The 14,706-nt window shown below is 36.3% G+C and overlaps 1 protein-coding gene across 7 annotated transcripts in view; it reads left to right on the plus strand.

Annotated features, from left to right (window-relative positions):
* The window catches only part of acap3a (ArfGAP with coiled-coil, ankyrin repeat and PH domains 3a), a 71,227-nt gene that overhangs the window by 25,236 nt on the left and 31,285 nt on the right, over nt 1-14,706 (plus strand). For all 7 annotated transcript variants that reach the window (XM_079588518.1, XM_079588520.1, XM_079588517.1 and 4 more), the window contains exons 2-4: nt 3,110-3,167; nt 6,709-6,828; nt 8,140-8,193. In XM_079588518.1, the coding sequence (XP_079444644.1) occupies nt 3,110-3,167; nt 6,709-6,828; nt 8,140-8,193 (232 nt within the window). The remainder of the gene's footprint in view (nt 1-3,109; nt 3,168-6,708; nt 6,829-8,139; nt 8,194-14,706) is intronic.

Consider the following 14,706-nt stretch of genomic DNA (forward strand, 5'->3'; position numbering starts at 1 on the left):
GAGAACAGCTGTGCCTCCCTCCACCCAGGAAACGCATCAGGAGCCTCCGTCTCATGAGCTCACCGCAGTCCAGATGAACTTCATCAAGTTGGGAGACATTATATAAGCTGGACTTGGGTTTGTTGTCAGGGCATGAATCCCAGAATGAGCAAATGTTTTTGTAGGGATAAAAACAGACTTTATTATGGAGCAGGTTATACAAAGAATGAACAAAAAGTATTCTAAACTGTGGAATTCAAGGAGTAAACAGTCTATGAATAAATTGTGTGTATACCAGTGATGGAACAATGGTAACTAGATTTTTTTTTTTTATGTTTTGAGAATAAATGTTTGCATGTACTAAACTGACTGCCAACCAAGATACAGGGGTTGTGGATGGTTGTTGCTGTGCAATTGCTAAGGTATTCAGAGTTGCTTTTAGTGGTTACTGGGCAGTTTAATGTAAGTTTAGGAGATGCATCTGTCTGTTCTCTGTTTTACACATCGGTTTGTTGATGGACATACACTATGTTAATCTTGATGGTGAGGAATTACAGTTTTCAATATCCCATAATGCACCTCAAACTGAGTAGCTTATCACTAGTCAAGTTTCCATCCACATGTCAATCGAATTATCTGAAGTTCGGTAAAAAAATCTCATGCGAATAAAGCTGGTGAAAGTGTGTTTCCGTCCAACGGCTTTAAAGCGAATAAAAACCTGTGCGTAATGACGTCACATGCTGTTTTGCGATCAAATTGGTATAACGAATTGATTTGAGACATTTTAAGGTGTTTCCATTCATTTTCGCACTGAATCGCTCAACATTTGCGAACAAAGACAAAATGCAATTCATTATTTATTCGGCAAATAACTTTTCCATCAGCGTTTATCGCATAAGCCGTATATTGATCAAGATAAAATCCGATGAGACCGAACGTATTTCATTTGAGTCGATATTCATGAAATTCAATCGAATTTTACTGTTTCCATAAGGTATTTTTCATTCGATATCACTTAATTCGGATAAAAATGTGTGGATGGAAACATAGCTACTGAGAAACGTCCTGCTCGAGTCGTCCTTGCAATGGACGCTCGGGTTCAATAACTAGTTCTTCCAACGTTTCATCACTGGACTCGCGCTCGGATTGATATGGTTAAATCAACGCAATCGTTACTGTCTTTACAGTGTTTACAGTCACTGAGCTTTAGGAAGCCTCCGGAGCTGAAGTTCAGATATGATAATGGGAGTTTTGTTTTTCGACACACGCTGTAAGCGGTCGACCAATCACAACAGACTGGGCCGTCTGGCCAATCAGAGCAGAGTAGCTCGCAGAAAGGAGAGATTCAGAGAGACTGATTCATCCAACTGATTCGAGTCCTTTGTAAAATGTTGAAAAATGTGGTGATGTGCAATGTATATTATGTTTTTTGAACTTTTAGTTTTGGAGATATTCTACAACAGGTTTACATGCATTAAATTAAGAAACTTTAAAATAGCATAATAGGGGCACTTTAACATAAAGAAAAAAATATTTTGATAAATAATTTTTCAGCATAAATCTAAATATTATGCTTTTCCTTATGAAGCAGAAAGTGACAGTGCATCTCCAGTCTTTCTTTTGGCTGGGCTCTGATACACTTGTACCGCCACGGCCCAGGGACCACGAGAGAGGAAGAACAATAGGGGCGGCATCCATTAACCGCGTGTGTGTGTGTGTGTGTGTGTACTCAAGGCACAATTGCTTCTGCTCTAAATAGAGAGCACGTGCATCACTGCGGCCTCTCCTAAACGCATCACATGCAGAGCACAGCGAGATCAGCTGACTGTAATTGTCCAAAATATTTCAGTTAATTATTAACATAAAGCCTGAGGGTGTCAAACGGCCTCAGAGTTCAGAGGAAAAGCCTTTCTCACACTGGAAGACTCCATGATGGGAAGAGGGAGGTGATGGCACTTTTGTCATTTTGGCCCTTCTGAAAAGGGCAGATCTGATTGGTCAGTTGCGTTCAGGTCTCGTCAGGATGACCATAATTACAAGATTAAAAGACTTTTACAGCTGCTGCCGTTTTGGATGTTTTTACATGTCGGAGCTACCTTTTTACCACTTAGAAACTCCATTAAGTCATACAATGCACCCCTATTCGCATACTCATACTATGCACTAAAGTGTGTACTTCACTGGCTATATGGGATAGTATGTATTTTGAGTGTGAAGCAGAAGTGTATGCCAAATTTTGAGATACTTCCGCATGACAGAACAGTTTGCTTTTTTCACATTCACTTTTAGGTTCATACTAACTGGTTTAGGTTCATTCAATCATACTAACCAACTTCTTTAGCAGTTTCAGCCTTGTTTTTTTAGTTATTTTTTTAATCTGGAAAAGTCTGCCTCTTCCTTTGTGGAAGTGTTTGTGGGTAATATTAGCTTAAAAAAGCACATACTTCGAAAATTCACTGGTAAAAGAACATCGTTCAGATGCTTCTGACTTAATGTTATTTAATTGTTTACATACAGTACTACGGTAGTAACGTAAACCGCACGGATTATTCCTAAATGAGCGTTTAATGCTACATTTTTGTCACATGGACGCAAATGGTGACCAGTTATCATCTTCAGAATTAAAATAATTATTTATTATTATTTTTGTTTCAGTTTTATTTGGCAGTCCAGTTAAATAATTATTTGTATATTTGTTATTTATATATTATAATAATTTTTATATAAAGAAAATTCAAAAAAGGAATGTTACAAATCAGGGTTGATATTTTCTATTTATTCAACAATACAAATGTGCTTTGCATTGCATTGTGGGATAGAGTTTTGCATGCGGTGTGCTCTGTTGTATACTACACATTATAGATAATGTACTGTAGTTGTCATCTGGGTAAAATGTGCATGCTGCGCACAGTATGCATACTATAAACTGCAGATATAGCAAGATTTGAATGGCGGTATATGATATCCTGAACATTTCAATGCTCGCAAACTGTTTCGAGCTAATACGAGCTACAGATGAAATGTAGATCCGATGAAATCTGCTGTTAATCTGTTCATTGCTGTGTCATTCATCAAAATACAATTGTCGGGCCAAAATAATTCACGTTGTCATCTTTTTTTTGTGTTCCAGGGCAAATATTGATGAGGTGGAGACGGAGGTGGTGGAGATCGAAGCCAAGCTTGACAAGGTAAGACGCTTTAAAGCGGTCACTCGACCTTCTAACCCCATCAGAGCGCATTTAGGGCACGCATTTATAAAACACGGTTTATTCCTTTGTTAGAAATTACATCCAAGACCTCTGTAGCCAAACACTGACATCAGTCGCTTCTATAACAAGGTCAAACGGTCAACCTCAGGCTTTAGGGATCATCACTGTGTGCAAATGTTGGTGCAAATCCAGCAGAGAAAGCAGAAAGCAGTGTGTTTTGTCATTAGAGAGCAGAAAGAGCGTGTGCAGAGAGACTTCTGTGGTTTATCTCACTGAGATTAGTGGGGCGTTCTGGATTAGCGTATAGTGATGGTAATCCTGTTTAAACGCCGTAAAGATGGCTGGACCTTATTTACGGGACGATCTAATACTGTAATGCTAAAGTCTAGTCTAATGCGGTCAATACACGAGCCTTTGGGCAGTTGACATTTTTATTATATTTTATTTTATTTTATTTTGCATGTAGATTTTCTGATCTTTTTATAGTAATTTAATATTAATTCAATTAGCCTTATATTAATTACATTGGTCTCATATTAATACAAATTATTGCAAGTAATGTTGACAAGTTACAAGTTTATCTATACCGTAATATACACAATATACATATATTCCCTTATACAATCATATACATTTTAAATCTGAAAAAATATCATGTTCATGTTATTTGTCTATCACCCACACAGACACGCTTGCACACATAGCTTGCATGAGTAGATGAAGATGAAATAATCTTTGAGGAAGAACTGAAGTGTTCATCTTCTCACAGATGTCACTGAGCACATGTGTTTCTCTAATGATCTGTTCCTGAAGTCCTCGAGCGAAGGCTGTCAATCCAGATTGCATGTGTGTCATTCTTAGAGGTTTAAAAGTCTTCTTTAGTATGCATGTATGTATGTATATATTAGGGGTGTGTCGATACACTTAGCTCATGAGACGGAACGATACACGATGTTGGTTCACGAGAACAAGACGAGATATTTAAAGGGTTGGTTGATTATGATTTCACTTTTCTGACTTTAGTTAGTGTGTAATGTTGCTGTATGAGAATAAACAACATCTGCAAAGTTACAACGCTCAAAGTTCAAAGCAAAGAAAGATATTTGCTTTTAAAGAAATCATTTTTTTAAGGACTACAACAAAGAGCTGGTAGGGACTACACAACATTCCTCCCGGGTTAGTGACATCCCCGCCCCTGAACACGATTTATAGATTATCAAGACAGAATTTGCTAAAAGATAAGCTACATAAATGTATCAACTAACCATTCAGGAATGTCCTGTTGCTTCTACATGTTGTCACTTCTTCTTGAGTCTCTTCATCATTGTCTGACTCCGGTTTGAACATAAAAGGCTAAAAGTTTTAGACATTTTCAGTGCATGTGTGTGAGGTAATATTACACAAGCTGTTGAAGCTCCTCCCCCTGTGCCGGGAGCAGCAGCTCATTTGCATATAAAGGGACAGACACAAAAACGGTGCGTTTTTGCTCACCCTCAAAAAGTTACAACTTTAACATGCTATATACAAATATCTGTGGGGTATTTGAGCTAAAACTTCACATACACACTCTGGGGACATCAAAGACGTATTTTACATCTTGTGAAAAGGGCATTATATCACCCCTTTAAGAAATCTTCAATGACAAAATCATTTATCATGTCAATCATAGTCATTTTTATTTATATAGTGCTTTATACAATACAGATGGTTTCAGCTTTACATGGATAAAGATGATATATTCTTATAGATTATATATTCTAATATACAATTTCTTTGCTAAAATTATAAAAAGTTCTAATTAATGCTAAAACTGGTTAGCAAACAACAAGATCCCTCTTCATTGTGACTTCTTGAGGAAAATCATGGTTCTGGATCATTACAGTCTGCGGTGAAGCTGTTATTTTGCTGAGCCTGATGAAATTATCAAAAGTTGCATGATGTTGTAATTAAAATGCATGGAAACGGCAAACAACGACAAACAGCATTAGAGAAACCCAATTCATCTCTGCATCATTGTGCTTAAAAACAGTAATGCATAACACACATAAATGAGACCATTACACAAGAATCGCACATGCAGTGTCTATGTGTGTATATACACAGACACGCATGCATATGCATTCACTAATTTTTTTTTATTTTAGAAAACTAACATTTGGATTCTTAATCACAAAGTCTGAACAACAGTAGGGCGATGCATTTCGATCCATTTTTGCATGACAATTTCTTGTGAGTTCTTGCGTCTGTCTGTTCAGACGTCGAGTCTGTGGGTCTGTTCGGCAGCTGTGTAGAACAAGGCCTCTCTGTGTTTGTCAGTTCGACTCGCGAGGAGAGTGTGGGAAATTAAGAGATTTTCCCAAGCCGATATTGTCAAGCTTTCAGAGAGTGTGGACGTAATCGAAACAACACCTGAGGGAAGAAAGAGGAAGATGAAATACAGAAGAAATGGCCGATTCATAAAAAAAGGGGAACTAAGCTTCGTGTCAGACTCCTTCTGCTGCGACAGACACATGGAGCCCATCTGAGAATGCGTCCCATCCGGCATAAAACAAACACACAACCACATGTGAAAGCCCTCCGCGGAGTCAGGGGATTTGTGGCATGTGCGAAAGTGGGAAATTTTTGCCTTGGCCTCTACATGTGGGATCTAGTAATTGGCACATTAGTGAGAAGAATTACCGCACAGATGAGACCGCACCTGTTCTGTCTGTGATTGTGTGATTTTAAGAAATATTTTGTGTTATGGCCACGTTCACACCAAGAACAATAACGATAAAGATATAGTTATCTTTAACTATATCGCTAAATATAAAAAGAGTCCACACCACAACTATAACGATAACGGCACAGAGAAACTATATAGTTGGAATCGTTTTTTTTTTTTTCAGCTGATGAACGATAAAAGAATGACAGCCAATCAGAATCCTTTCTGTTAGAAAGAGCTCGAGCATTTGCAGAGGCAAATGACAAAACTGCAGCATGAATAATGTTGTACGCTAGGCCTTTAAAGTCAATATAATGTTTATGTACATGCAGGATCGTGCATGTACATAAACATTATCTTCTGATTCAAAAGATCAAAATCTAAAATTAATGAAACAAAAACACTAACAAAAATATGAACTTCTTATAGTATTAACTAAATACTTTAATTAAATTTTAAAAACTTAATATTAACAGATAATATGAACTAAAAAAGAATGCAAAAACACTTTTCAAAATAGTACTATATAAAAATAATACATATATTTAGGATTTTCTTTAATATATTTAATATGCAGTGAACATAAGAGAATATAATGTCACCCTCAACATTGTAAATATTTCCTCAAACAATTGTGTAATGCTGCAAAATATCAAGAGGTTTTAATATTCTGCTGTGCCAGCACAGTCAAGACTCGAGATTATGGTTTTATTAAGTCTTAAAAGATTTCTGCTGATTCACTAAAACACATGTTATGTATGGATGGCTTATTGTGTCTTATGTTAACTCCTTCCTCTCTCTGTTTTTCTTTAATAGCTGGTAAAGCTGTGTGGCGGTATGATTGAAGCTGGGAAAGCGTACGTCACCGCCAACAAGCTCTTTATCAACGGCATCCGTGACCTATCCCAGCAGTGCAAGAAGGACCAGATGATATCGGTAATACTTGATTATGTACATGTCACACACACGGCTTTCTGTCAGCCGTCAGCCGGTTGCTATGAGTTTTGTGTAGTAGGGATACATCGAACCGTTGGGTGAAGCGGTCATAGCCGTGTTTTATCGTGAATAAAAACTCACCTATTGACCAATCAGAATCAAGGATTGGAACTAACCGTTTTATAATGATTCTTTTAGAATCTTTATGGTCGTTATTGGTAACTTCAAACTACACAAAAACAATACTATTTAAATTATATAAAATTATACTATTATTAAATAAAACTTTTTTTGATTATTTATTTTCATTTTAATATTTATTATACATTACATTTATTTTCATTTTAATATTTATTATATATTACATTTTATTATTATATTATTTTCTTATTTAATATATATTACTTGTATTGTTTATTTTTTATCTATTATTTTGTTTTTAAAGTAGACCTACCATTTATCCCCCCAAAAAAATCAGAATCTTCCAAATTTGTAACTCAAAAGTGACTAAAAGTGAGTGAGTCATTAGGACTGATTCAGACCAATAACTCACAAGTCACGAGTCTTTTGGATTCGGATTCATCAAAAAGTCTCACAAGGGTCAGTCATTCATGAATCGGACCTTATTGTCTGAAACCAGTGAGGAGATTTAAGTAGGGAAATTTATAGTGCTCAATATTTATGTTTCATCATATTCTTTTGCAGTGGCACTTGAGACAAAACAACGTAGACGTTCAAGAACTGTCATCAAAACCGTACACCACAAATCGTTCAATTTTCTACATTCTCAACCCTACACACGTCTGCTTTTAATTGTGAGCTCTGCACTGGCCGGCATGAGGCGTCAGGCTGCTGTTCTCAGTGTCCCAGACACTCATTGACCTTGATTAGACATGGATTCAGTCAGAAAGCAGCAGGCCGAGTCTCCTGTGCTCTCGCCGTTCTCTCTCAGCGCTGCCAGGAAGGGTTAGACTCATTGCCGCCATCTGTAAATGCTATTAAGAGTCTTTTTGGCTTCTCTTCTCTTGCACCCAGCTGACTAATGTTGAGCATCTTATTAAAACCTGCTGCTATTTGCATTTTCCACTGTAAAAAACATCAAGTCAGCCCCACAATTACATTTCCATTTCGACAAAAGCCTGTTGCACACTCAACGGGGCTCGTTTTCCTTGTCGGAAAGGCATCCAGAATATTAATCAATGATGATATGAGAATAAACAGTATAACTCAATTGATTTTGATCATGACATCTTGAAAATGAAAACATTGTTTGAATTGTGAGGATTTTGACCTTTTCTTGTATATTTACAGGATTGCCTGGAAAAATGTGGCGAGAGTTTGCAGGAGATCGTCAACTACCACATGGTGCGTCTGGTGTTTTTTCTCATTTCTTTCTCCTCATATGAATGACTGTGGGACAGGTCCACTGGGGCAACCTCATAGTGTCATCGTATTATGAAATGTTAATGTGTTCTCCATCATGTGTCGCTCTCTTCTAGTAAAGGTGCCCTGGTTGTGATGTGTGCGTGTGAATAATTTAACATGCTATGATGCTGTGAATCATGAATGATCCTTGTTTTTCATCAAGTTGGATGTAAATCATATATGATGCTCCGTCTGTTGTTGTGAGCGTCTTTCCTGGTCATAAGAGGCAATATCTAGAGCAGTGGTTCTCAGCGTGTTTTGCTTCGGGATCTACATTTTGCATTTGGCATCAAGTGGTGACGCAAAACAGCAACAGAATTGTGCAGAAGCAATCAGAAATGTCCTCGGGATCAGATGCTAACATTTATTAATATTATAGTTTTCTATCCTCACTACACACACACACACACACACACACACACACAATTTGAAATTTGTATATATTGACATTTTATTATATTTATATATAAATGACAAAATATATTGTTGCAATTTTGGCTGTGAATGGTTGTTGGGTAAAGCTATAATGTTATTTGTAGATTAATAACATATTGTTACATTACTATAAATATATATATATATATATATAGTATACTCACACATTATAAACTTATAGGTTTTGTGACTAATTGGCTGATTGATTAAAAAGAACCAACACTAACTGAATGATTTGTTCATGAATTAATATATTTAAATTATATAATAAATTGTATAACATATGTAAAAAAATGTATATATGCAGCATGCCGTTTATTTCAACACAAACATTAACGTTTTGAATCAACTATGTTCAGATTACTTTTCAAAAAATGAGAAATTAGTATGCCGATCTGAAGAACTTATAGGTAGCCTCAAAAACCCGTTTCAGCCAAAATTGGATGAGAGGTTCTTTGCTGAATCTATAAAGACAATGAAGAATCATGCGGAACAATTAATTAGGCTGAGTAATTATGTCTTGTTTTCCTGGCGTGTGCTTCAGAAGGGACTATTGTTAGTTTCTAACACACATTTGCTCATTCTATAAGCGTATTCTTTTCCAGGCCTCGTGAGGTGTTAGATCTGACCCTCGTTCCCCAGGCCGTCTCTCTGTGAACCCACGGAGCGCTTGATGTGCTCTTCTGAGAAGTGTGTCTTTAGAGAGCGACTGTTTAGAGGCCAGCAGAGCCACATGAGGACATGACATCACAAACGAGGTTAATGGGCAAGGTCATCAGAGGGCCGGCGAGTGAATCCTGCTGTGATTGTGTGTGTGTGTGTGTGTGTGTGTGTGTGTGTGTGTGTAGCACCTGAGCAGTGTGTGCAGTGAGGTATAAACGTGAACGCTTGAGGGTCACTTATATAAATGGATGCAGAAAGACAAACACATGCCTCAGTGCACAAGAGCACTTACAGTGAGACAACATCTTCCATTAATGCAGGATCATTCCTACCACCCCCAAAAAATATATAATAAAATCATACACCGCTTTTGCTTAACCCAACTGCGTGTTAGGTCATGGTCATATGTGTTCTTTTTCATACAACAGTCATAAACGTTTTTTCTTTTTCTAATTTCATGTAAAATTGCTTTTTTTTGTCTTTTTATATAGTATTTATTTATGGCAACTCTTTTTTTTATGAATAAAAAAAATAAAAGCTGCAATTGAGAAATATGATATTGCATTATGAAAAACATATGGTAATATTATTGTAAAAAGTGTCATTTTATTATTACTTATTTTAAAATAGAGCTCACATAATCCACACATTACACATTTAAAAAAATGCATATTTTATTATTTAAACTATAAATCTGACTATAATTTCATTTATATTGTATCAATTAAATCTCGGTTATCAAAATAATTAGGGATTTTTCATTATTTTATCAATTAAAAAAAAAATTGTCCATACTGAACAGCCATTATCTCCAAATGTATTTATAGATTGATCATGAACTTTATATATTTGCTACACTAAATGCTAGGTTGGGTCAAATATAGACAAACCCAGACGTTGGGTTAATTTTTTTTTAATTAAAATTTTTAACCCAACGGTTGGGTTCATCCATAATTAACCGGTTTAAACAACCCTGCATTTTTTTTAGAATGTAGAAAGGTGATTTTCATGTTCCTGAATGGTATTTTTTTCTGCGTCAGAAGACCGATAATGGAATTAACGGGATTTACCGGACTTCTGGACAGCAAATTATTCAAACTGGAAAACCCACTCTGCAGTATGTGAAGATGGGGGTTTTAGAAAGAAAGAGGGGTGGCTAAGGGAGTTTTAGGGAAGTTTTATCATAAGAGCCCTTCCTGAATTGAACTGTCCCTACAGGGATTGTTTGTGTCGGGTGAAAGGGATTGGATTGGGAATAAAGGGCTTTTTGCACATTAAAGTATTTAATGAGCCTCACGTTCTTACAGATTCTCCTGAATCTCGTGCAGTGACTAAAGCCGCTAACCCGTGTGACATCGGTGTGGTTACTTGACATTTGGCATTGTGGCATGGGCGTCAGTTTGGTTTGAAATGTGCTGGGGACAGAGACGCATTCGGAAGTGCATTTTCAGAAGTGCTGGGTACAATGACGCATTCATTTTTTTAAATCTTTCGCTTAGGTCATGTTTTGAAAGAAGATGTCCTGAAGCTTACTAGCTAATGTAAGCTCTGCAAGCTACTAGCAGTGGCGGCGTTTCACAAAAACCTAGTATGGCATTCCGTCTGGCAGAGGCGGCAATTGCCTGGGACCCCGCATTTTAAGGGGCCCCCCGAGGGCTGATCATTTAAACAATCAGAAATATTAATATAAAGACGCAGCAACATCAGTGGGGCCCCTCGCTACTGCTTTTACCCTTTTCAAACTGGTGCAGCGCTTATAGCTACTCGCGGTAGGTAGAAAATGCATGATTTGATTTGTTAAACATGAAAAGGACTTATCCATCTGGCATGGCAGCTCGCTCTAACTTTAACCGATAAATGTTCGCTATTAGCCTATATTAGGTGCATATCCAAAGTGTGTGTGCGGAGTGTGCGCGCACTGGATGGCACGCGTCGGAGCGAACACTTGCATTTTCCTATCAACAGAGGAAACAACTTTAAATACTCAATCTTTTTTGAGGTCCAAAAGGAATAACGCATCAGTCGCAAGTAGCCTACTTTTATTTGGGTAAACTCACAATTACAAGAAAACGTTGTGCTTTTGTAAAATAAAATAAAACAAACAGGGCGCGCTATAGCCTAATTATCTCCATGGCGTGAACTAGCGCGTCTCAATAATGAACTGAAATGCAGTGTATAGCCTCAAAAACGTGATGAATATTTCTATATAAAGCTCGAAATATCCACTTTTAAACGAAAAAATTTGAATCGAAAGCAAATACCGGCTGATTAGGCTGTAGGCCTAATCCATATAAGGTGCATTTCTATCTAAAGGCGCATCCACTTTACAGTGGAGATGTATATAGATATGTTTGAAGCCGACACTGATTTAGAAATATATATTTTATTAATAAACAATAAAAATGCCTCATTATTTTTCAGACACATATCATTAGCCTGCTTTTGCGGCAATATTTATGCATGCGCTTGAGCGCGGATTAGGCTATATTCCTCCATACACTCATTATTTAAGCAGAAATTAATATAAACGTGAGAAAAAAATAAAACGAGCTCCACAGAACATAAAATATTAATTTTGTTAATCATTTTATTTAGTTCGCATTTATGAGGAAAAAACAACGTTACGGACGTGACCGCTCTGAAATCGGCACTAAAAAATGCTTTAAAACTTTCACAGACCTCAATCAGAAAGCACAAAGCCTTTCTTTAAAGTGAATTTCGTTTTGTATTAATTGTATCTTAATTTTAATCAATGTTTCATCAACCGATTGCCTGGATTTAATAAATAAAGTAACGCAGATAATAGCCTAGATATCACGACGACACGGAGGCGCCTGCGCATGAAATGGAGCTCGTCTCATAAATGAACCGAAACTCAGCACAGCCTTGCCTTATAGACCTGAGAAATATATATATTATCTACAGAACGCTTTAAATCATACTTTTTAAACATAACAATTCAAAACGAAAGAAAACTATGTTATCCGTATGAAATGTGCATTTCTCTCTGCCGCGTTCATCGTCAACTTCATCTTTGCAGCGACACAGAAAACACTTGTTTATTAATAAAAATGTCTCCTTGCTATATTTGACATATTCAGATTACTTTTGCCAGTTCTTTGTGGTAGCTTTTAGGTGCTTTATTGGCAGCGCCACCCTTATGGTGCGTTCACACCGGACGCGAATACCGCGTCAGGCGCGAGTGATTTCAATGTTAAGTCAATGCAAAGACGCGTTACATGAACGGGTCACCACTGCATCAGCACCGAATTTCTTTTTATTTTATTTTTAAATCCCCCAAAAAATCGTGATACGAACCGAATCGTGGGTTTGGTGTATCGTTACAGCCCTACTAGCAACCCTAAAAAGTGGTGGGTACAAAATGACTCATGACGAAATCTGGTGGGTACGCGTCCCCCCCGTCCCCCCCGAAATCGACGCCTATGCATTGTGGGTACAGTTAACCTTTTGGTGAGCCGTACACGCTGTTGTGTGCAAAGATGAACTACAGTGGGGAATTCAGCGCAGGAAGAGCACATGTGACCGTAAAGCCTAGTCTGGATATTATTCAGCATATTCATACACTCTTGACATTATGTTCAGAATAATACAAGACCAGGAGGAAAACAAAATGGGACACTAGCCCATTACCAACTACTGTATACATTAAATAACCATTAATTGAATAATAATAATAAAAAAATTGTTATTTATTAATTATATTTATATTATTTAATACTTATTTTATTTAAGTAATACATATATACATTTATTTATATTGTATTTATGTATTTAAATAGCCTACATATATTTTATTTAAATAAATTATATAAATTATAATAATTTAATTGATCAAAATAGCTTTATATTTTATTAATGATTTATTTAAAAAAATAGTTAATTATTTCTGTTAACATTAAATTAATATTACATACTGTGTGTGTGTGTGTGTTTTGTATTATTATATATTACACATTTATGTAATGCATGTGTGTGTTCTTTAAACTAAAAAATAAAAACATTTATTTTGGGTATATATATATATTATTTTTTTGTATGCCGTTGTGATGCTGGTATCTGTGTGATCTCATACAGAGCCCAGATTAAATACTCACTTAACCCTTAATATGTCAGTCTGTGGACCACACACACACACACACACTCACACACAGGGTGTTTCTCTCCCTTCCTGCCAAAGCCCCGAGACCGGCGAGTTGGGTTCCCGGTTTCCCAGAACCTGCTGCTTCATTTAAAGGCCGTTTGGATGCAGGATAAGCCGCTGACATCTATTAGAGCTCTGTTTAGTGATGAGCATTTAAAAGAAAGAGTCTTGTGTTTTATAGAGGGATCTGTGTTGCCTAACCGTAGGGGAGGCTGTAAACCTTGACATGAGGCACAGAGGACCACAAAAGCATCACCCCTTCATCACCAAGCACCTTATTTGGGCCCTGCAGAAGTTTATAGCGCTATAAACCGACCCGCAATAGGAAAGAGTGAAGCGCTTTGTTTAAATGTGTTCATCTGGGGCGTTACATCAGAATCTGGGTTTACAGCCCTACTGACATTTCTGATCATTTTCCTGTTTGTGTTGTTGTAGTAAAATGTGGTAATGGTCTTGTTTTTATGAGGTATTTAATGAAATTTGTTTGGGATTATGTTTGCATTATGGAGAGTAGGCCTTCAGGTTGTTGTTTTTTTCTTAGGAAAAGCTGAAGGTAATGTCCAAAACCACTGGACATGCAAAAAAGTCAATTTATTGATATATTATATTTTTTTATATGTATTTATTTATGTATTATTTAAATGTATATTTTATTATTTATAATTTAATTGAATGTTATCAAAATTCCTTATATATATAGCCTATATATGCATTACTTTATTATTATTATTATTATTCATAATTATTTAATTTAAATAAAGCATATTATTTATGTTTGCATTATGAATAGTAGGTCTGCAGTTTTTGTTTTTTTTTCAGGAAAAGCTGCAAGAATTTCTCCCTAAAAATAATCACTGACAATTAGGGAAAAAAGTCTTCCATTTGATTTCATCTTGAAAATAATGATCTTGTGTATTATATTTTAACATTATATTTTCAAGCCCAAGCTTTTTTCTGCCTATTTTAGTTGCCCAGTTAAAATAGTTAAACCGTCTTACTGGTAATTTAGGGGCGAGTTTTCTGAAATAGTGACCACCACAATGACAGATCGACGTGAAAAATGTAACCAAATTATTTTTGTCTGAAACTGTCTATATAGAAAAACGACCTTGTAACCAAGATTTATGTCCGTCCAGAAGTAATAAATAGCTAATGAATATTTCCCAAACATAAAATGCTTTAGATTCTTTATG

Source organism: Phoxinus phoxinus (assembly GCF_949152265.1).
Source record: "Phoxinus phoxinus genome assembly, chromosome: 18".
Lineage (NCBI taxonomy): Eukaryota > Metazoa > Chordata > Actinopteri > Cypriniformes > Leuciscidae > Phoxinus > Phoxinus phoxinus.